This window comes from Physella acuta, unplaced genomic scaffold (genome assembly GCF_028476545.2).
Source record: "Physella acuta isolate Inbredline_101_S28 unplaced genomic scaffold, ASM2847654v3 ptg000061l, whole genome shotgun sequence".
Classification (NCBI taxonomy): Eukaryota; Metazoa; Mollusca; class Gastropoda; family Physidae; genus Physella; species Physella acuta.
In genome coordinates, this window is record NW_026731581.1 from 378,459 (window position 1) to 403,425 (window position 24,967).

At 37.1% G+C, this 24,967-nt stretch overlaps 3 protein-coding genes across 3 annotated transcripts; all 3 read left to right on the plus strand.

Annotated features, from left to right (window-relative positions):
• The first annotated feature begins 841 nt into the window (after positions 1-841).
• Positions 842-7,467, plus strand: LOC131949260 (cytochrome P450 3A16-like). Its single transcript, XM_059311076.1, has 4 exons — positions 842-1,129; positions 4,684-4,896; positions 5,083-5,754; positions 6,100-7,467. The coding sequence occupies exons 2-4, from the start codon at positions 4,687-4,689 to the stop codon at positions 6,697-6,699; spliced, it is 1,482 nt and encodes a 493-aa protein (XP_059167059.1). The 5' UTR covers positions 842-1,129; positions 4,684-4,686; the 3' UTR covers positions 6,700-7,467.
• Positions 7,468-7,859: 392 nt separating this feature from the next.
• Positions 7,860-14,956, plus strand: LOC131949269 (uncharacterized). Its single transcript, XM_059311086.1, has 6 exons — positions 7,860-8,013; positions 8,650-8,798; positions 12,538-12,668; positions 13,230-13,374; positions 13,608-13,723; positions 14,263-14,956. Exons 1-6 carry the CDS (start codon positions 7,953-7,955, stop codon positions 14,321-14,323), a joined length of 663 nt encoding a protein of 220 aa, XP_059167069.1. The 5' UTR covers positions 7,860-7,952; the 3' UTR covers positions 14,324-14,956.
• A 4,378-nt stretch (positions 14,957-19,334) lies between these two features.
• Positions 19,335-23,702, plus strand: LOC131949278 (uncharacterized). The gene is made up of 6 exons (XM_059311098.1): positions 19,335-19,438; positions 20,789-20,937; positions 22,004-22,134; positions 22,482-22,626; positions 22,855-22,970; positions 23,524-23,702. Exons 1-6 carry the CDS (start codon positions 19,378-19,380, stop codon positions 23,582-23,584), a joined length of 663 nt encoding a protein of 220 aa, XP_059167081.1. The 5' UTR covers positions 19,335-19,377; the 3' UTR covers positions 23,585-23,702.
• Positions 23,703-24,967: the final 1,265 nt, after the last annotated feature.

The following is a 24,967-nucleotide window of genomic DNA, read 5'->3' on the forward strand; positions in this document are numbered from 1 at the left end:
TCGTATAAATGACCTTTATGTACCTATATTTAAGAGGGGCCTTTATCCTATATTAAGAGACTCTAGATCTCAATGTATGATCTATCAAAACATGTGACATTTGAACAACTGTTGGATCACATTGAACAAAGTAATAACTTGTTAACAGACTTATGGTTTGATAAGGGCTATGATGGGCTATTAACACGGGTGATGTCATATAGTTATTGACATCGGCGGTAAAGTCATATACACGGTCATATTTGTCGGCCAATACAGGATTCTTCAAGCTAAAAATAAGTTCGGACTAATAAACTGAGTGGACAGTAAACAAAATTGAAGCATAAAGTCTCTCACAAATGCATTAGGCCTGGGTGTATATTACTATGACCAAGCGCATATTTTATGTATGCTCTTTATTATGGCACTATCGTATGTGTGCAATTATTTTAACATTTTAATGCATGAGTCAGCCGATACAGTCGACATATTTTACCAGTCGTCTTTTTTCCCCATTTAAAAAAATTGTCAATTATTTTAGTAAACAAACGAATATTCTTTTAAATCTAAACTGTGTGATATGACAGTCAAATCTTCTAAGTAAATGTTTTATTAGATTAGGATTACTAATTTTAAAAAGTGTTTTGTAATATGAACCTTCTAACAACCCACCGCGTTGATTCATCGATTACCCATATTGCTTTTAGCTAAATAAAATAGAATGTGTCTTATCCTTATAAGGCAGCTTTATAAAATCATATTGCACACACTATTCTTAAAAACCTCGGGTCTAATAAAATTCCCGTCTGCCATATAGGGCAAACACGTGGAATCAGGTCATAGTTGGATCGATGCACTTCTGTGTGCAGATAAGTGACTCGCAGGCAGGTGTGTCGTGATCCGTGGCCTACATCAGCCTGGTGACACAACATACTGCAACAGTTCACATATAAATACAGGCCTGGCCCGTGTGTTTCAATCTACAGCCAACTGTAACATCAGCACACCGTGTTTATAGACCAGCCAACTGTAACATCAGCACACCGTGTTTACAGTCCTGCTCACTGAGGCGTGTGATCAGATTCTAGTCAGGTGAACGTGTCCCATTAGCACAGTCAGCATCAGCTCAACCTGATTCTACTCACACTCGGTATGTATTAGAATGTGTGGAGGATGGGGAACATTAAATATGTCTTGGACGATATTTTTGTTAATGTCGTTGCATATTACCCAAAAGAAAGTAAAATAAGTCGGACACAAAATGAATACAGATATATAGACTATGTAATCCATGACATTTAATATTTGATGTTGCTTGAATTGACGCGACCATATATAGCCTGGAAATGGTGTATGAAAGCCTAAATGTTCGATTTTGTTGAACTTTACTTAAGATTTGATGCATTTGATAGTTTTAGTATTTTCGGCAATTAACACAATTTTGAAAAAGGCAAAACAATTTTGTTGTTTACATTTTATCACACAAAATGACAACTATCAAGGCTGAACTAGGTCTCGTGGTTTAAAAAAAAAAAAAAACTTTATTTCAAAATTGTATTTTGAGTACACTTTACTATGAGTTTTTTTTTTTTTTAATGGGATTTTCAGAATAACGATCACTTACGAAAGTGAAACTTCAACTTATAACTTAGACATGATGAAAATAAATAGAAATGTGGCATTAAACCTAAAAATGTATCAAGTTCTCTGGATGTGCTGCTTTTATAACATTGATTCTAAAAAATTTAATTTCTAAATTATTTTCAGGGTTTAGTTTTTTTTACGGATGCTTTTTTTGGCATAATTTTAAAAAAAAACGCATCTTTTTATCAATATCAACAATAATGATCGAACCCAACTCGTCAAACCTACTGCTTCCATTAACGCAACAAATTTAATTACATCAATCCAATATTTGAGATAATCTTCATTTTTGTATCGATGACATTTCCATCATTAAGTTGTGGATTCTAAATAATTTTTAAAAAATGTAATAGTTAAACACAGAACATGAACATCGGACATTATATCTTACATTGGTAAAAATGTCTATGTAACATCTAGGTAGATCTTAACCCCGCCAATAGTCGTTAACTTATTGGCTTAGGTTTATGAAAAAACATAGCAAAATGTAGTGTGATTGGAGGCTAACGTAAATAAGCGCATGTTTACCTTCCAATGTAAAGCCTATTTTAACCCTCCATAAACTATGTGGTGTGTTGTGCATGTTGCACTGATGGTGGGCACCCGGTGACTTTAGAATAACTACAGCTAATGGTGGGCACCCGGTGACTTTAGAATAACTACAGCTAATGGTGGGCACCCGGTGACTTTAGAATAACTACAGCTGATGGTGGGCACCCGGTGACTTTAGAATAACTACAGCTAATGGTGGGCACCCGGTGACTTTAGAATAACTACAGCTAATGGTGGGCACCCGGTGACTTTAGAATAACTACAGCTGATGGTGGGCACCCGGTGACTTTAGAATAACTACAGCTGATGGTGGGCACCCGGTGACTTTATCTAGAACAACTAGATGGTGGGCACCCGGTGACTTTATCTAGAACAACTAGATGGTGGGCACCCGGTGACTTTAGAATAACTACAGCTGATGGTGGGCACCCGGTGACTTTAGAATAACTACAGCTGATGGTGGGCACCCGGTGACTTTATCTAGAACAACTACAGCTGATGGTGGGCACCCGGTGACTTTATCTAGAACAACTACATGGTGATGGTGGGCACCCGGTGACTTTATCTAGAACAACTAGATGGTGGGCACCCGGTGACTTTATCTAGAACAACTACATGGTGATGGTGGGCACCCGGTGACTTTATCTAGAACAACTAGATGGTGGGCACCCGCTGACTTTATCTAGAACAACTACATGGTGATGGTGGGCACCCGGTGACTTTATCTAGAACAACTAGATGGTGGGCACCCGGTGACTTTATCTAGAACAACTACAGCTGATGGTGGGCACCCGGTGACTTTATCTAGAACAACTACAGCTGATTGTGGGCACCCGGTGACTTTATCTAGAACAACTAGATGGTGGGCACCCGGTGACTTTATCTAGAACAGCTACATGGTGGGCACCCGGTGACTTTATCTAGAACAGCTACAGCTGATGGTGGGCACCCGGTGACTTTATCTAGAACAACTAGATGGTGGGCACCCGGTGACTTTATCTAGAACAACTAGATGGTGGGCACCCGGTGACTTTATCTAGAACAACTAGATGGTGGGCACCCGGTGACTTTATCTAGAACAGCTACAGCTGATGGTGGGCACCCGGTGACTTTATCTAGAACAACTAGATGGTGGGCACCCGGTGACTTTATCTAGAACAACTAGATGGTGGGCACCCGGTGACTTTATCTAGAACAACTACATGGTGATGGTGGGCACCCGGTGACTTTATCTAGAACAGCTAGATGGTAGGCACCCGCTGACTTTATCTAGAACAACTAGATGGTGGGCACCCGGTGACTTTATCTAGAACAACTACAGCTGATGGTGGGCACCCGGTGACTTTATCTAGAACAACTAGATGGTGGGCACCCGGTGACTTTATCTAGAACAACTACATGGTGATGGTGGGCACCCGGTGACTTTATCTAGAACAACTACATGGTGATGGTGGGCACCCGGTGACTTTATCTAGAACAACTAGATGGTGGGCACCCGGTGACTTTATCTAGAACAACTACAGCTGATGGTGGGCACCCGGTGACTTTATCTAGAACAACTAGATGGTGGGCACCCGGTGACTTTATCTAGAACAACTAGATGGTGGGCACCCGGTGACTTTATCTAGAACAACTAGATGGTGGGCACCCGGTGACTTTATCTAGAACAACTAGATGGTGGGCACCCGGTGACTTTATCTAGAACAACTACAGCTGATGGTGGGCACCCGGTGACTTTATCTAGAACAACTAGATGGTGGGCACCCGGTGACTTTATCTAGAACAACTAGATGGTGGGCACCCGGTGACTTTATCTAGAACAACTACATGGTGATGGTGGGCACCCGGTGACTTTATCTAGAACAACTAGATGGTGGGCACCCGGTGACTTTATCTAGAACAACTAGATGGTGGGCACCCGGTGACTTTATCTAGAACAACTAGATGGTGGGCACCCGGTGACTTTATCTAGAACAACTACATGGTGATGGTGGGCACCCGGTGACTTTATCTAGAACAGCAAACAACCTGCTCAAGTTACTTTTACCACTGTCACGTGACGTTCTAAGACCTACTTCCTGCTGCCTGGACTTGGCCAAACGACTTCTTAAAACAAACATTTGCAGATACCCACCAGATGGACGGGAGTTTATCTTTATCTGGAGTGTTTCCCGGCTCCCCCTCCCCCTTATACCCATTCTCTTTCAACAACTATAAATAATTAAAATAGTATTTTATTTTATTTACGCTGTTTGTACATATATAATTACATAATTACGTAATTGCACACAGATATATATGTATATATATATATATATATATATATATATATATATATATATATATATATATATATATATATATATATATATATAAATATATGTATATATTTATATATATATATATATATATATATATATATATATATGTATATATATATGAGTGTTTATAACGTTTGTTTTAAATTGATAATTAGGGTTTTTTAAAAATGTTCTTTCTTTTTTACAGAAAATGCTGACAACTCTAGCAATAATTGCCGCCATATTGGCCCTCCTGGCTTATTTGTTTGTACGTTACATGTCAGCCACACACAACACGTTTAAAAAGATGGGAATAGACAACCCCCCGCCCAACCCCATCATAGGGAACTTTGGTCAAGCTTTCAAGTACGGAGTGTTTGAAGTCCAAAAGGTTTTCTATCAACAGTACCGCGATAAAAAGGTTTGTGTTAAAACTACTATTTTTACAGATGGGTTTTTTAAAATCTTTTTACAAAATCTATTCCAGTAAATAATTATTATATTTGTTCTTATTGTGTAAACGAAAACTCTTTTATATAGGCTTAAGTCATGTTTGCCTTAAAATACCCTAATCTTAACATGGAAATATGCTCTAATTTATCATCAGGTATACGGATGGTACGACTCTAGAAGGCCAACTATGATCGTCAAAGATCTTGATATGGTCAAAGATATATTTGTGAAAAATTTTAATTGTTTCGTTGATCGCCACACTCTGTTTGATATTGATCCACCTTTTAGCGATAATCTCCTCAACCTAAAGGGTGAGCACTGGAAACATGTCAGAAACATCGTGACACCAACATTCAGTTCAAGCAGACTCAAGAAAATGGCGCATCATATTGAAAGAAATACGAAGATAATGTTAGAAAATCTTCAGGCTCTACAAGAATCTGGCACAGAAGTTGAGGCTAGAGATTTTTTATCTGCCTTCACTCTTGACGTCATAGCCAGCACCGGTTTTGGGTTAGAGATTAACACACTCAAAAACCCAAACAATCCTTTCGCAACTGAGGCCAAAAAAGTACTGAATCCCAATCCAGCTTTGTTTGTTATGATTTTACTGATTCCATCTCTAACCAAATTATTTTCACGACTTGGCCTCTCCATACTACCACAAAAATCCTTTGAATATTTCGTCAAAGTTGTGGAGGCGGCAATAGAGCAAAGAAAGAGAGAAGGGTTAGAAGGGAAAGTCAACGATTTTCTAGATCTGCTGATGAACGCCGAGAAAGAAACGGGAGAACCCAACAAAGAATTGACAAGATCAGAAATTTATGTAAGTGTTAATTTTAGAGGTGCATATAATTTTTTATTTAATAAAACATTAAGGACACTATAGTTAATAGCCTATTTCAGATCAAATGTAGTTAAACCATTGCCTAGTTACAAATTTAGCATTGGTATTTAAAGCTAGCACTGTTGTGGTCATCACTACACTCACTGTAAGACATAGATAAGATGTTTGAGATGGACTTGACGTCCTGTAGATGCTGATGGTGATGTTTATTATGTCAGTGGTTAAAGAACATTCTGATTGTTAATTTACCATCACTGGCCTACGTGGTTCCTTTAACGAAACAAAATATTGAACAAACTTTGATTTTTTTTTCTTTATTTTCAGGCTCAAGCTATTGTACTCATCTTTGCCGGGTACGACACTGTGGCGACAGTTCTGTCCTTCACCTTGTTCTTCATCGCCATGCACCCAGACTGCTGCAAACGTGTGCAGGAAGAGATAGACGAAAAATGTGGTCAAACCTTACCTAATTACGATAACGTCCAGTCTTTAACTTACCTCGACATGTGCATCAATGAATCGATGAGAATTGTGCCTCCAGGAATCTTTATCAACCGCGTGTGTGTGCAGGAGACGGAAGTCCACGGCGTGAAGTTCCCCAAGGACATGGTCGTTGTCGTGCCAATCTACGCTTTCCACACCGACCCGGAAATCTGGCCGGAACCGGACAAATTTGACCCAGAGAGATTTACGCCAGAAAACAAAGAATCTCGCCATCCATATGCGCATCTTCCTTTCGGCCAAGGACCAAGAAATTGTATTGGCATGAGGCTGGCTCTCCTGGAGATAAAAATAGCCTTAGCTACAATCTTTCAGAAGTTTACACCAACACGATGCAGTAAATCTGTCTACCCGATCCAGCTGAATAAAATTCAGCCAAGAGCAAATGACGGCCTGTGGCTCAAGTTTAACACCAGGAAATAAACCAGTTATTTGATAAGAAACAAACTTAGAGATCAGTATAGTCGCTTGTTCGTTGTTTTATAAAATTTTATTCTTGTTGATTCCTGCCTCGCTTTATAGCGCCTAAATCTAGAGCGGCTGGACATGGAGGTGACCAAACTGTAGCTTCTAATGCCGAGGTAACTGAAAAAGGTGAACTGTACTTACCTGCTTCATAGATCGTAAGGATTGAATGGTACTTTTTTTACTAGCTTTACAGAGATTTAACATTTAATTTGACTCTAATAACATGGGGGAAAAACAGTTACTGAAAGCTCAGACAATTCTTTACAATTTTGAAAATGATAAACCACAAAAGGAAATAAACATTTACCTAATAATGGTGTCAGTAAAACAAAATGTTCATAACGAAAATCTTACCTGGAGTCTAAATAATTATTTTTGATATTTTGTTCATGCAGTGTTTGATAGTAATTCATCATCCCTCGGATTTTTGCATACCCTGTTAAATTACCTTGATTGACAGTGCACTCTTATGTGTTTCTATTGATTTAGTGTATGTGTGTTGAAAAACTCCTTGTAAACAAGTCATTGATTTTTCAAACGCTTCGCGAGTTTACATAACGTCACATTAAATGTCTAATGTACTGTACCAAAGGCTGTTTGAATTTACATGTATTGACAAACCACAACGTTTTATATTATGTTTTTATAGCTTTAAAAAAGAATGTTAACATGAATTAATAATGAACGGATTAATATTATATATATATATATATATATATATATATATATATATATATATATATATATAGCAGTATATAATTAAAAAGCCTACTTTTGTGAACAGAGTGTTGTTGTGTGTGTTAGTACTTGAGTGATGTGTTTTCTCTTGCTGACATAAAATAACGTCATTGTAAATGTCACTAGAAGCACAAAACAGTCCGAACTTGGAAGATGCACACACAGCTTATACCTATACAAAACAACGTCAGACTTGTCTATACACATATTTAGTAAAGCCTTGCATCATGGCCGCTACAGTTTTATTGATGAGCACCGACCTGCTGTTCTGCTTGTGAACCATAAACAACTCGTCCCTTTGATCTGGCTGGTGACGTACACATTGACGGATGCTGGGAAATGTGTAAATTGATACATAAATGTCGTCCTAATCCCACAAGCTGTAAGCAAAACGATTTTCTCAGCGCCTCACTTTAAAAATGAGCATCAGTCTGAGCTCCTCAGGTTAGATAACTCTGTTGTGACCGACCATGTACAAGCTGGGGTTGTTGTTACTTGTAGTCGTGGGCGGTGTTTCTGTTTCAGCTACAAGTGAGATATTGTGATGTAATTTTATATTTGTACATAGATAAGGAGATATTGTCATGTAATTTTATATTCGTACATATATAGTGAGATATTGTAACATAATTTCATATGTGTACCAAGATAGTGAGATATTGTAGCATAATTTCATGTGCACATAGATAGTGAGATATTGTAGCATAGGCCTACTTTTATTTGTGTACCAAGATAGTGAGATATTGCAGTTTCACTTTATATTTGAACCACGATATATAGATATTATAATATACTTTTATACATGTACGTAGTTAGAAAACAATCACATATACATGTACATAAATAGTGAGATAGTCAAGTATACTCTTATATATTTACATAGACAATGAGATATTTGAGATTACTCTCATATAAGTAGGCTAGATAACTTATTAATAGTAGTTGTGTTGTAGTCTATTTGTAGATCAAAATAAATCTCAAGCAACAACTTACTTGTCGGATGATATACTATGATGTATAATATTAATATTAAAAAATTATTATTTAAAAAAAAATGATGATCAAGTACAATATTCATTTTAGTATTTCTGATGCATACTGTTGTGTATAGATCTATATTACCATGCAAAAGAGGACGTATTTCCCAGAACTTAACTTGATTTTCAGACTGTGGCCCCAACACCCTGGACAAATTTGTTTCCATTCTCTGTGGCAACTACAGTAATTTAGGGGACATCAAGGAGGATGTTAGGAACAGATCACATGACCATATTCAGATAGAATTTGTGCCAGTTAACATTCCAGCATTGTACCCAGTAAGACAATATAATTTGTGCTAGTTTACATTCTAGCATTGTACCCAGTAAGAAAATAGAATTCGGGTTAATTAACATCTAGCATTCAAGCCAATGCGATAATTCAATTAGTACCATTTAATTGTACCCAGTAAAAAACAATGGAATTCGGACAAATTTACATTCCAGCATTGTATTTGTGCTCTGACAATTTAGGCATAGAAAGGCGTAAATATTTAGTTTTACATCTTCTTTAACTAAATGAAGATTAGAAATACTTCTAATCTGTAAGCTGCTGATGTGGCTAGTATCCTAATATATAAAAGCCCATGTGCGCGCTTCTCTCTGTCCGCAATATTTTTGGCTAGTCGTCAGCATGTTAAGCGATATATGTAGAACTTAACGAACTTTTGTTGAACATAATATTGTGGACGGTATAAATGTATAAACTAAATTTTATTTAAAGAAGGAAAATAGAAATAAAGGCATATTCGAATGTAGAAACAGACTTCTAACTAAAACATTTGTTGTCGTGACAAGAACGCAATAAACAATGACGTCACATGAGACAAGTTTAACTAAGACTAAGGAAAGAACAAAAAACTAATGGCGTCATCTTCCAATTTTTACTTTCTCGTAGATTCGAAGTAGGCCCTATAGAGAAAGTCTTCAAATCGTGCACACAAAAAAAATCGAGATTTTTTTCAAATCTCGACATTTTACACCTACCTAAGTTGGAAAAATCTTATCCGTATGTCTGTGTGTGTGTGTATGTGTGTGTCTGTAAACACGATAACTTGAGTACCCTTACAGCTAGGTTAATGAAATTTCATAAATAAGTATTATATCAAAATCGTAGATCCAATAAACATTTGAGCGATTTCCGATAACCGGAAGTGGAACTTTTTCTACTTCGAAATTTTCAAAAGCCTATCTTCTTCTTCTTCGTTCTTAATTTTAGTATTAGAAGAGATCCCCTCCAACACAATTAAGGATACGAGTCAACTGGTTATGCGTAGTGGCGGAACTAGAAAAAAAGGGCCACCCCGAAAAAAAATGTATATATATATATATATATATATATATATATATATATATATATATATATATATATATATATATATATATATATATATATATATATATAAACTTATAATACGAACATAGGATACTCCTTTCTGGCCTTTTCGGGTTTTGAAAAAATGTTGTTTTTTTTTTTATTTAAACAAATTACAACATCATGTCCTGTGTATAAGTGAAAATCTGTTATAAGACCTCTTAACCTCTAGTCGGTAAAAAGAATATAAAACATGGAAGCTTTGTATAAGTAATGTTTATTTTTATGTTGTTTTTTTTTTCTATTTATCTTATTAATTTTAAATATATTTCCTTTTTATACAATGTTATTCTTTAGAAAGTACTTTATAAAAAAAAAATAACAGTTAAGAGAAGCAATTGTTTTCATTTGTTTAGTACAAATCTGTTAAAAGGAGCTTATGGGCACCCCTATTTGACTATTAAAAAAAGGGAAATAAGTCACGGAACGTTTGCTTATCTTTGCTAAGTTTGATTGTAGGAGAAATAGGACTCGGCTTTCACAGTGGTTTAAAAACAAAGGGAAAAAGAATATACAAGAGCGTGAGTTGGTGTCTATAGAATAAAGATAATCCAACCGCAGCTACGGTAATCTGTTTTTTACAAAACAACCATCAAGTCGGAAATGCAAGAAAATTAATTTTTTTTACTAAAAAAAATTTATTATGGCCGGCTGTGGGCCACTAAATGGCAACCATGAGCTTTACCGACCCGACCACGCCGATCCTTAAAAGCCTATAACTTGAAAACTATTTCAGATAGATAAATGAAATTTCAAATATAAGAAAAAGATCTAATTATCTGCCTTCTTTTAAATGTTGAGTAATTTCCGTTGACAGGAAGAAGTAATTTTCGCTATATCATATTTCTCAAAAAAAAAATCGCATGTGAATTTATAAAGTACTAATAATATTCCGCACTATTATACACATTTTGCTTGGCGTTTACTTGGTGCGCAATTCTTGTTTCTGTGAGATTCTATTCTATTTTAAAAAGTTTAATTAATTAAAAATGGATTAAAACATCTTGTCTATTTCCCAAGTTACCATCCCCTGTTGTTTTATGTAAGAATATTCGAGAAAGTTTAGGGGAGATCACTCCTGGTTTATTTAATATAAAGAAATGAACTATTTCATTCAAATTTGATTTAGATCTAATTTCCAATTAGACGCACCGCTATGAAATGTATACAATACAATTTTCTCGGCCTAAACTTATGAAATAAATTTACTTTATCTATTTGGATTCTAGATGTAGAGCTACCTAAAAACTAGACTTAGATTCTAGATCTAGAATCTATCTAGATCTAAAATCTATTCCAATATGAGTTTCTATATTAAACAATTTTTGGCCGTAATTTTATATAAATCTGTGTTTGTTTAGCTGTGGAATTGGCGAATCTGGGATAAAATTTAATTTGAAATAATAGGGTCTATTCGCTTAAGTTGAGTTTTGACGTACCCCACATATTCTGCATAACATCTATAGTGCCTAAATAGCTGAGATGATAGTGTAATTGATACCATGCGAAAAGTACGGGTTCGATACACACCAAGTCAATCTTAAATTTTATTTATTTTTTCAATTTTTTTAAAGATGTGAATGATAAAGTTGCCTATGGGGACTTGGCAGGACATGAGGCAGGTGAACTAGAGTTCAACTGTGTCTGTCTCCTCACCATTTGAAGGGAGAGTGTGGTCAGACCCTCGTTAAGCCGAAATAGTATTTTTTAAAGACAAAAGCAACATAACTACAATTCAACAGCCGTGTTTTTAACGTAATCATTTAAATGTCTTAATTTTAAGTCTCTTAGTCAGCGTCTGCATTTAATATGGTATTGTGTTGACTAATACTGCATATAATTTGGTTTCAACTTTTCTAATTGGTATTGGTAGTCTCTATTTTTTTAAACAAGTATAAACATAGAGATTACACAAAACAAAACTTTTACATAATCTTAACAATGTTTTATTTCAATGCTCCTGATCAATTAAATGTTTCTTTTCCTAAGTTTCTGATAATGACTTTTTTTAAAAGCCGAATTACAATTCATTTCATTACTCACTTTCCGTAGATAAATACATTTTCTTCGGGCATCTCTACCGTTTCTTCTCCTTTCACCTCCGAACGAAATTGAAAAAGTATCCACTACCCCAACCCCCTCCCCACACACACACTCACACACATTCCCCACACCCTCCCCCGGACAGTTTTAAATGCCGCTCCCCGAGATAAATATCTAAAAGAAAAACCGGGTAGCCTATTTGTAAAGAAAAGAGAGCTAAAATTCACCGATGGCTAGTGTATAAGAAAACTTAAAGCACATACTGTACTTGCAGAATGTAGGGTGTCTGATAATTGTCACAGGCATTGACAACAAACATAGGCCTCAAAATACCGGGACTATGTCCGCTGCCGTCCCAACCACCTAACGGGCGAAATAAAAACAAAATCATTTATAAACAAAATATAATACTCTAACCAGTGTCCGCCTCTACCCCCCACCCCCCTTTATCGAGAGAAACAAAATATCTGAAAGAAACTATGATCTGCATAAAAATATATATCATTTTAAGGTTGAAGCGTTTTTTATCAAAGTAATTATAACACCTTATTATCTACATTACATACCAATGATGTGAATAACAAGTGAAATAAATGACAGGCCTCTACACTGTACCACTCATTCAGACGTAACAGCGTCATCATCAGACAACACATCTGGGTCTGTAGTCTCAACACATTCAGCTATGTGGTGTGTCAGCCATACAACATCACAGTGCCCGTGCTCAATCAGTGAGTACAAAACATGGTGTGAGGTTTGCAACTGGCTTGATCAAATTTATTTCATCTTGTTCCACACCATCCACTATCTAGAGCAGGGGTCTCCAAACTTTTCAGTCCGAGGGCCGCATTAACTATCAAATTTCAGTTCGGGGGCCAGATTCTTCCAGGTATGTCGTGATTTTTCTGAGCAAAGTTCCTCAGCCATCACCAACAAATGTTTTTTCCGTGGACAAAAAGATCTCCGCGGGCCGGATGAGAGGACCTCGCGGGCCGCATCCGGCCCACGGGCCGTAGTTTGGAGACCCCTGATCTAGAGCATACCTTTTCGTCATTGCTGTTCTTTTTGTTCACTTTCAACATCAAAAAACTGTTTACAGAGTACCGTTTTTACTAGTCTCTTTCCCATAATTTAACTTCAGCATCATGCAGTGTTTACCATAATGTCCGTTCTCTCATAGTTCCCTTAGAAAATAATAAGATCACCGCACTGGTTCCCCTTAGAAAATAATAATGAGATCACCGTGCTGGTTCCCCTTAGCAAATAATGTCTCCATGTGTCTCCCTCCCCAGGGATGGTGAGATCGACTACAATGCGGTGTCTGACCTCGACTACACTGTGCTAGATACCAACATGGCTTGTACCATTACATGGAGGACGGTGGAGTTCAACTTATTCTTCGGCTTCTGGCCAGACTGCACCAATTATTACGGAGGGGTAACTATGGAGGCGACAACTCTGTCTGCTGGGCATTTCTTCTTATACTTCTTCTTCCTGCCTATCCCGTGATCTAGATGTACTGTTAGTACGATCGCCACTACTTTCCTTCTGATCGTTCTCCACTCCACTCTTTATTCCGCCATCCTCGCTGAGGTGTTTTTGTATCTAACAAGAAATAGAAGTGATACAACGTTTCTTGTTTACCGCTTACGATGATAACATATTTTCAGCCAATCGCTTCCTATGGAGTCCACCTTAGCTGTAACGCCATATCATCCGTGACGTATCTGGACCTGTTCCCAGAAAAATCTAACAACGCTCCCTACATTGTGTGGAAAGTTGACAGGTACTGCGTGCTTAGTAGACACGAAATATTCTGACTTATTCTTCGTCGTCATTCTTTAAATGTATTATTGGAAATGCTTCATCCAATACCATTAAGTATTATTTTTTGAGATTTTTAGACAATTGTTTTCTTTATGTTAGTTGTCCTCGATGAGATAATTGTTTCACTATTTAAGCTGCCCTCGTTAAGATATTTTGTTTTCTATTTTACCTGGCCTAATAACATTGTGTGGTCTATTTTGGCTGACCTAAATAACATTGTGTGTTCTAATTTAGCTGCCCAAAATAATATTGCGTGGTCTATTTTAGATGCCCTAAATAACATTGTGTGTTCTATTTTAGCTGCCCAAAATAATATTGCGTGGTATACTTTAGCTGCCCTAAATAACATTGTGTGTTCTATTTTAGCTGCCCAAAATAATATCGCGTGGTCAATTTTAGCTGCCCTAAATAACATTGTGTGTTCTATTTTAGCTGCCCAAAATAATATTGCGTGGTCTATTTTAGCTGCCCTAAATAACATTGTGTGTTCTATTTTAGCTGCCCTTCAATGAACAACCACACAACTGAAGATGACTATAACAAGCTGTGCAGTTGCTGAAATCTCTTCATCAAGCTCAGACATTAATTTTATCTTTATCCAATGCAGCGTCAAACACATGTCTTTTTGCTCTTTTGGTTGTCTTGATCATTTTTTTCTTTAGTGTCAGATGTATGCTTTCTTAATTAATTGTAACTGTTCTCTGCTTATTTGAAATCTTCCAATATGTTCTTTATAAAGCCCCAGTCTTAACTGAAAAGTTGCACATATTTGTTTTTAACTTATTTGCTTTTACAACAACAACAAAATATTTGGATGATTCGTAAACGACTTCTGCCGTCATGCATTCACCCCAGGCTAACAACCGTTTAGCCTGCTAACATTTCTGACCAATATGGAGTAGTTTTGATTAGAATTAGTAGGTAACAGTTAACATATCTAGTGGTGTTTTCGAATATTTATGTGTGACAACTATATTCGTGACCAATGCCACAAGAGGGAAAAGAGATAATAAACATCCACAAGTACTGATGTTTTCGTAACGAATTAGATCTTCTAGTCATAAATGTGTATGTTGTTTGTGTATGCCCTCAATTTAAACAGGAAGCCGTCGACTTCAGAAACAGCACATGACACAACCTATTATAAAAAAATTTAATAAAAATAAAACGGGAGTGATCTCCCCTAAACTTTCTCGAATATTCTTATATGAAACAACAGGGGATAGCAACTTGGGATATAGACATGATTTTTAATCCATTTTAATTACCTAAACTTTTTAAAATAGAATAAAATCTCGTAGAAAAAATAATTGCACACCAAGTGAACGCCATATAAAATATGCATAATAATGCGGAATATTATTAGTACTTTATAAATTCACATGCGTTTTTTTTGAGAAATCGGAAATAGCGAAAATTACTACTTCCGTTCAAAATTTATAAGGAGGCAGGGAATTAGATCTTTTACTTACATGTGAAATTTAATTTTTCTATCTAAAATAGTACTCAAGTTATAGGCTTTTGAAAAATTCAAAGTAGAAAAAGTTCCACTTCCGGTTATCGGAAATCGCTCAAAATTTGCTACGGATCTACGACTTTAATATAATACTTATATATCGAATTTCATCAATCTAGCTGTAACGGTTCTCAAGTTATGGTGTTTACAGACACACGCACAGATACACACACAGACACACACACACACACACACAGACATACGGACAAGTTTGTTAAACTGTATTTTTTCCGACTCAGGGAGCTGTAAAACGTCGAGATTTGCAAAAATCTCGATTTTTTTTTTAAACGATTACGAGCCTTTCTCTATACTTCGTATATACGAGAAAGTAATAATTTGTACATGCAGTATTTTAAACATGATGACATTGTGTTGCTAATATTTACAGTCAGAAATATCTTTTGTTCACGAGATTTATTTTTATCATCAAGGAATAATTTACGATTGATGTTAGGTTTGATTTTCGTGTAAAATCAACCTTAGATTAAATATGTATTGATTTCATCATTTTTAACTAAGAGCCAATGACGTAACAGTCAATAATAATGATGTGTGTTGTGTGACCACTATTAAGATCACTATAATGACAGCTTGAGAGGCCATTATGTTGTTATGGTATTAAGACAACACTAATGTGTAATGTCATAAATTGTTTTTACATTATTATATATTGTAATCAGAGTACATCTTATGAAACTTATAAACAACTGTTGTTAAAAAGAACTAGGATGCGACTAGGAAGTCTTTTGATAAAAATGTGAAGACTTAAAACGTAGCTTGGTGAGTCTACTGGTATACATTTTATTTTGTAAAACTAGTTTTTTATTAGGATTTTCACACTCTTGTGGTGTGGCAATTAAATCTGCAGATTAGAGTAAGTCAGAGGCGTAGCTTATGGAGAGACCGAGACGGGATTTTTAAGTCATGTTGCTTGGTAAAGTAAATAACCATAGGATAATATCAGAGCAGAGAAAGCAGCTTTAAAACATGCAGCAAATCTTCTGTAAGATCATCCTGAATCCCCCCAAATAAACATATTCTTTTACAGATGCTAAATTGTTCATGCAGTCTCTAAAAAATCACTCAGGACAGCCTTTGAAAGACTAAACAATGCCTGCAGCATGACTGTGCTGCTGTGGATCCTGGCCACCTCCAGATAGAAAATTACACAAAAGACAACGGATTCTATAAATTAACATGCAAAGATAACACATTATCTTCAGACTCAAAGCAGGCCACAACAGACTGAAACAACATGTTTAAAAAATTAGAAGTTGGTCATGGCAAAACTTGCCCTTGTGGCACGGCCTCGTAGAATGCAGGGCAGATAAACAAATAATTGTTTTCACTTCTGGAATTTTAAGCACATCAAATTTGAAGTTACAAAGTGTCATGCTGGATTTAAAAGATAATGTTCTGATGACATTTGTTTGCTATGTAGCTGCGTCTGTATTAAAGGAAATAAGACTGTCAAACCTGAATGGGGAAAGTAGTAAAAAAAAGTCGTTTCTTAAGTAAGGCCAGAAAATTATCTAAAACTTCAAAGATTGATAGTTGGGAAGTTTTAGGAAGTGAAACAGCAGGATAGACTTGACATTAGGCGAAATTTCTTACTCAACCAGGATAAAAAAATATCACGAACTGAAGATCTATAAAGTCCTTCCTCAGAGAGAAGGTAACAAACATCACAGGATTTTTGTCAAATTTATACAGATTACTACAGCAGAAGTAGAACTATTGTTAGGGAAATAATTAAAAATTAAATATGACATCAGGAAAACTGTTTAAGTTAGAACACATTTACAATTTGGAGATTAAGATTTTATCATTTTGTTGTGAATTTATTTTATTTACTAAATGAGTGCATCTTATATTTACGGGTTATTTTGTATTTTTACTTTCTCGTATATACGTAGTATAGAGAAAGTATTGTAATCGTGCAAAAAAAAAAAATCGAGATTTTTACAAATCTCGACGTTTTACACCTCACTGATACGGAAAAACATAATTTTGCAATCTTGTCCGTATGTCTGTGTGTGTGTGTGTCTGTCTGTCTGTCTGTCTGTCCGTGTGTAAACACGATAACTTGAGTACCGTTACAGCTAGGTTGATGAAATTTCATATATAAGTATTTTATCAAAATCGTAGATCCGTATCAACTTTTGAGCGATTTCCGATAACCGGAAGTGGTACTTTTCCTACTTTGAATTTTTCAAAAGCCTATAACTTGAGTACTATTTCAGATAGATAAATGAAATTTCACATGTAAGTAAAAGATCTAATTCTCTACCTTCTGTTAAATTTTGAGTAATTTCCGTTGACTGGAAGTAGTAATTTACGCTACTTCCGATTTCTCAAAAAACTAATGTAAATTTTTAAAGTACTAATAATATTGCGCACTATTATACGCGTTTTTATTCGGCGTTTGCTTGGTGCGCAATGTTTTTTTTTATGAGATTCTATTCTATTTTTAAAAGTTTAAGTATTTAAAATGGATTAAAAATCATAACTATATCCCCAGTTACCATCCCCTGTTGTTTTATGTAAGAATATTCGAGAAAGTTTAGGGGAGATCACTCCCGGTTTATTTTACAACAAAAATAAACATGAACTCGAATTTTATTTTGCAAAATTTTAATGTTTATTATTTCATTTGTACATTTTACATTGAAAATATTAAGGTCTTCTATACAATGATGTAAATTGTATTGAAATATATTGATTAATTTTGTAGGATTTTAAAAAAATTATATGAAATTTCTAGTTTTTTTTTTTAATATGACCTTCTAAAATAATTTTCATTAAATAGGTAATGGCTTTTAGGCTTTTATATGAATAAATTTAAAAAATTCATCTGTCTTGAAAAACTTGGGCTTGTTTCTTGTGTAGCTGTCTGCATGTTAAATGAATTTGAACGTTTCATCTTACTTTTAAAAAATAAGCCTGTATCTCAAATAGACACTTGATGGTTGAAAAGCTAACATAAGATTTTTAAAATTCATAACTTTATTAAAAATTGAGATACAACCCTACATTTGGTGTTTCTGTTGCGATCAAAGACATCTCTGAAAATTTTATTTTGAATACATAATAGTATTAATAGTAATCTACATTTTCTGTAGAGCGTCTAAGTCAAAACAACAGCTTTTTAAAGTAATAAGAATATGTGTATATAATTATATATATATATATATATATATATATATATATATATATATATATATATATATATATATATATATATATATATATATATATATATATATATAGGCAACAATATTTAAAAGTCCCAAGCACGTAGAAGACCCACCAGTCTGGAAATAAAATTACCCTACAACCGACCCAAACGGTAGCTCGGATCAGTTTTAAAACTGCAGGGGAGATATTTGCATTAATCATGAGATTACTAAATTTAAATACCTCTCTAGTTTGACCAGAAAAACGAACATTCAGGTGCCTCTAGTTTGACCAGAAAAACGAACATTGAGGTGCCTCTAGTTTGATCAGAAAAACTTAAACGAACATTGGTCACTGTAGAACAAGTCAGCTCCGGCAGACGCTGATCTCTATTTACTCTCGTTAAAACCACTTGGAGTGTGTTATCTTGTCTACAGATGTTCTGCTCATAGAGCACCCTGTAGCCCTCCACAATGACATTACTAGTGGTAGAACTAGCGTGACGCCAAGCTTAGGTTTGACTTCAACCTCCATTCAGCTCTCACTCGACTCCCTACTCACCCCCATCACTCCTCAGAATTTTTAATGCCCCAGCCCCTCCCAAAAAAATATCTGAAAGAAACAACACTAGACTTGCCTGTATGTACATATTTGTTAAGCCACTGCTTTATAGAAGGGGAGCTGCAATTTAAAAAAAAAATTAATGCTCACTTAAACTGCCTGCCCATGTGCTTGCTAATCATCCGTTTGATCTGACTGCTGATGTAAACATTGATGGCTCGTTAACAATGTGTACACTGCTTCATAAATGTCATGTCCCCATAAACTAAGCTGAAAACTAAATCACTTTCTTCACACCTCCCTTTAGAATGAGCGTCAGTCTGAGCTCCTCAGGTTAGATAACTCTGTGGTGACCGACCATGTACAAGCTGGGGTTGTTGTTACTTGTAGTCGTGGGCTATGTATCTGCTTCAGCTACAAGTGAGATATTGTGATGTAATTTTATATTTGTACATAGATAGTGAGATATTGTAATGTAGTTTTATATTTGTACATATATAGTGAGATATTGTGATGTAATTTTTATATTTGTACATAGATATTGAGATATTGTAATGTAGTTTTATATTTGTACATATATAGTGAGATATTGTGATGTAATTTTTATATTTGTACATAAATAATGATATATTGTACCAAACGTTTATGTTTGTACTAAGATAAAGATATATTGTAACATACTATAGATAACTTTACATACTTTCATTTATATATATATATAGATAGTGAGATATTTTCAACTTTCATATTTCTACATAAAAAGTTAGATGTTGTAGCAAAACTTATATATGTGTACACATATATCTGTACAATGTCATTTATATATTGTCATTTATTGTAGCATATTCATATATGTATGTAGATAATGCAAATAATGTGGCAAACTTTCATATTTCTAAATAAAGTGACATAATGACGTGTGAGATATTTTACCATACGCTATTGTTTGTACAAAGAAATCGAGGTGTTTCAGTATACTTTTGTAGGCCTTAAATATCTGGCACACGGCGTTAGCGCGAACTTTAAAAACATATGAAAATGTTGTTAACACAAGACAATAATATGAAAGTCGCGCGCAAAACTAAAAAATACACACACCGATGAGCAAAGTTCATCCTGTTTTGAGCCCAATACATGGGGCCGCCACTAAAAGTTCCCTCCTCTTTTGTCGGTCTTCGTCAGTTTACCTTGCAGTCCCCAATGGTTTTTATGTTGGTGTGTCACACTTGATGTAGAAAACAGTTAAATAAGCCTGCTAAGCCGAGTAGGTCTATTTCATTAACTAAGTATATAAGTGTAGCTCAAAAGGATTATTTTGTCCATCCCTTTAGGCGCCACCTTAAGGTGGGCGCCCGGGGCGGCCGCCCTATCCACCCTCTCCTAGCTACGTTTCTTCTGCTTCCCCGCCGTGCGCCTACACCTCTCCACTGGCCTTCTGTTTTATTTTTCCTTAAGGCGTCCAGTTTAGCGCCATTCCTGCGATATCACCTGGGCTCATAATGTTGCAATAATCTTGTTTCCTGGCACCAATCAACTGGTGTATTCAACAGACAACACACAAATCAATAGCGGGCTTGTGTTGTAAGCTGTTGGTAGATGGAGGTATATTTCCAAAAACAGATAATTGTCATCTGAGTATTATTTACTTGGATGGTATAATACAAATTTTAAAAAACCAAAAACAATAATCTTTTTAATATTTCAGTTGCATTCTGCTTGTAAAGCTTTAAACTCATGCAAATAAAAAATTATTTTGATTTGATTTTCCAGGCTGTGGCCCCAACACCCTGGACAAATTTGTTTCCATTCTCTGTGGCAACTACAGTAATTTAGGGGACATCAAGAAGGATGTTAGAAACAGATCACATGACCATATTCAGATAGAATTTGTGCCAGTTAACATTCCAGCATTGTACCCAGTAAGACAATATAATTTTTGCTAGTTAACATTCTAGCATTGTACCCAGAAAGACAATATAATTTTTGCTAGTTAACATTCTAGCCTTGTACCCAGTAAGACAATGGAATTTAGGTCCATTAACATCTAGCATTGTACCCAATATGAAAATAGAATTTGTCCCAGTTTTGTCAGTATTGTGCTAGTCTGAATTTTGGAATAAGTAAATGGGAATATTTAGTTTTACGTGACACTTTAAATAAAAGAAGACAACAAATACTTGTGTAAACACAGACTGTAAGTCAAGCTGTACTCGCTGAATGTAGAGTGTCTGCTAATTGTCACTGACATTGACAACAAATATAGGCCAAGGAGCACACGTGTCAGCATTAGTGACAACTGTGTCCGACTTGACTTGTAAGACTACACGTATTTTTGTTTTACAGAAAAAGTATAATTTGCGTCTTATTTAACCTGCATGCGAGTTTAAAATATTTTCATTAGTACGTAAGAGATAAAATGTAAGTTAAAATTAATTTTCTAATATACGATTTACTTTACATTGACACTCAATGTATAACAATCTAATTTCGACTTTTTCTGATGTATTTAAAAAAACGAGTGTTTGTTTTATCCAAAACTTTCCTTCTGTTGTAAAATTGCTTTAAAAATTGAAAAGTTGTGGACCGTCTCTCCTACACTTCCACACAGAGGCGTAGCGACCCTTCCCGGCGCCCGGGGACATACTTTCAATTTGGCGCCCCCCTCGGGAGCAAATTTTCGATTTGCACCCCCCCTCGAACTTTTCATTTGCACCCCCCCCCCCCCTCAAACTTTTGATTTGCACCCCCCCCTCGAACTTTTCATTTGCACCCCCCCCCTCAAACTTTCAATTTGGCGCCCCCCTAAGGTCGGCGCCCGGGGACATATGTCCCCCCCCCCCCGCCCCCCCCTCCCCCTCGCTACGCCTCTGCTTCCACACCTTAAATATAATTTCACCATTGCAGCGTTTTTTGTTAAGATTTACGATTTTAGAAAACCTTATTCTCTACATATGAATAACAACTTAAAGAAATCCTCTATGACAGGCCTCTTCACTGTACCACACATTCAGACGTAATGGCGTCATCATCAGGCAACACATCTGGGTCTGTAGTCTCAACACATTCAGCTATGTGGTGTGTCAGCCATACAACATCACAGTGCCAGTGTTGGATCAGTGAGTACAAAACATGGTGTGAGGTTTGCAACTGGCTTGATCAAATTTATTTTATCTTGTTTCACACCATCCACTATCTAGATTCTAGAGCGTACATTTTCCTCATGGCTGTTCTTCTTGTTCACTTTCAACATCAAAAAACTGTTTACAGAGTACCGTTTCTACTAGTCTCTTTCCCATAATTCAACTTTAGCATCATGCAGTGTTTACCATAATTTCAGTTCTCTCATAGTTCCCTTAGAAAATAATGAGAAGGCCACCGTACTGGTTCCCCTTAGAAAATAATAATGAGATCACCGTACTGGTTCCCCTTAGAAAATAATGTCTCCATGTGTCTCCCTCCCCAGGGATGGCGAGATCGACTACAATGCGGTGTCTGACCTCGACTACACTGTGTTAGATACCAACATGGCTTGTACCATTACATGGAGGACGGTGGAGTTCAACTTATTCTTCGGCTTCATGCCAGACTGCACCAATTATTACGGAGGGGTAAATATGGAGGCGACATGTGACCATTAATGCCTTCAGCGTCTGCGTGCATTTCTTCTCCTGTCCTGTAGTCTTGACGGGTGCCACAAGTGTCATACTGATAGCATTCCATCATTCCACTCTTTCTTCCGCCATCCTTGCTGATGTGTAGGCATATTTGTATTGAACAAGAAATATAAGTGATACAATGTTCCTTGTTTACCACTTACTATGATAACATATTTTCAGCCAATCGCTTCCTATGGAGTCCACCTTAGCTGTAACGCCTTATCATCCGTGACGTATCTGGACCTGTTCCCAGAAAAATCTAACAACGCTCCCTACATTGTGTGGAAAATTGACAGGTCCGTATAAAATAGTCTTAGTTGTGAGGTATTTTAATCTACCCGTGCATCTACACATCGACACTTGGTTAGTGAAAACTAGAGCATTGGCATTTTGTTTCACTTTAAATAATCATATTTATATTCCTTAAAAATCATTGGAAAACGAACAATTTTTGTTTACCTTATAAAAAAACAGCACGAAAAAAAAAAAAAAAGTTTTATCATGTAGTAAAGGAAACGTATAACCAATTGCACTTGAAACGTGTGCAATTATTATTATATATATTTACAAAATAAAGGGGTACTGCTATCTTGATGTATCTAACACTTTCACTGAGTTTTCAGCGTCTCTATAATCATCACGAAATATTCAGTTGTTTTTTTATTACTTTTCATTCACGTAGATAGTTGTAAAGTTGATCTTTTAGGCAATTCTGTTTTTTGTCTGTTTTTGCTTTGATTTTAGCTGTCACTTGATGTAAACAGTTTTTGTCTATTTTAGTTGTCGTTTGATGAAACAATTGTTGGACTATTTAGATGCACTAAATAACGTTTTAGTGGTCTCTTTTAGCTGTCCTTCAATGAACAACAACACCTCAGAGGACGACTATAATAAGCTGTGCAGCTGTTGAGATCTAGACAAGTTAACACAAATATTTGAGGCTACATGACACGGAATATTTGCTACATGTTATTGTTATCTAGTGTGAAATTAAAAACATGGCGTTTGCACAAAATTTTGTATTCAATTTTATTATTGATTAAATAGGACAGACGTGTTTTAAACTACATACAAGTGATAGTGTTCGGTTTCTGTCAAATGATCCGGAGTGTCAAAGGTCAGATTACACCTTCGAGCCAATCGACGTTATGAAATTAGGGCTGACTATTAGATTTTTGAGTGCTGCTAATGCAATACGACTTGACACCCTCCCCCTCTCCCCCATCCCTTTTCCCCCACCCTCCCTCTTCACCCATTCCTTTTCCCCCACCTTCCTTCTACCCCATCCCTTCCCCCATCCCTTTTACCCCACCCTCCCTCTCCCCCATCCCTACCCCTCCATCCCCAATCCCTTTTCCCCCATCCCTTCCCCTCTCCATCCCCCATCCCTTTCCCCCCCCCCCTCCCTCTCACCCGCGTCCATTTTTCCCCAACCTCCCACTACCCCTCATCCCTCTCCCCCATATCTTTCCCACCTCTTGCCTTCCTCCATCCATCCCCCTCATCCCTTCCCCCACACCACCGCCCCCTCATCCCTTCCCCCACACCACCGCCCCCTCATCCCTTTCCCCACACCATCCCCCCTCATCCCTTCCCGCACACCATCCCCCCCTCATCCCTTCCCCCACACCATCCCGCCTCATCTCTTCCCCCACACCATCCCCCCTCATCCCTTCCCGCACACCATCCCCCCCTCATCCCTTCCCCCACACCATCCCCCCCTCATCCCTTCCCCCACACCATCCCCCCTCATCCCTTCCCCCACACCATCCCCCCTCATCCCTTCCCCCACACCATCCCCCCTCATCCCTTCCCCCACACCATCCCCTCCTCATCCCTTCCCCCACTCCATCCCCCCCCTCATCCCTTCCCCCACTCCATCCCCCCCCCTCATCCCTTCCCCCACTCCATCCCCCCTCATCCCTTCCCCCACTCCACCCCCCCCCTCATCCCTTCCCCCACTCCATCCCCCCTCATCCCTTCCCCCACTCCATTCCCCCCTCATCCCTTCCCCCACTCCATTCCCCCCTCATCCCTTCCCCACACTCCATCCCCCCCCCCCTCATCCCTTCCCCACACTCCATCCCCCCCCCCCTCATCCCTTCCCCACACTCCATCCCCCCCCCTCATCCCTTCCCCACACTCCATCCCCGCCCCCTCATCCCTTCCCCACACTCCATCTCCCCCCCTCATCCCTTCCCCCACTCCATCTCCCCCCCCTCATCCCTTCCCCCACTCCATCCCCCCCTCATCCCTTCCCCCACTCCATCCCCCCCTCATCCCTTCCCCCACT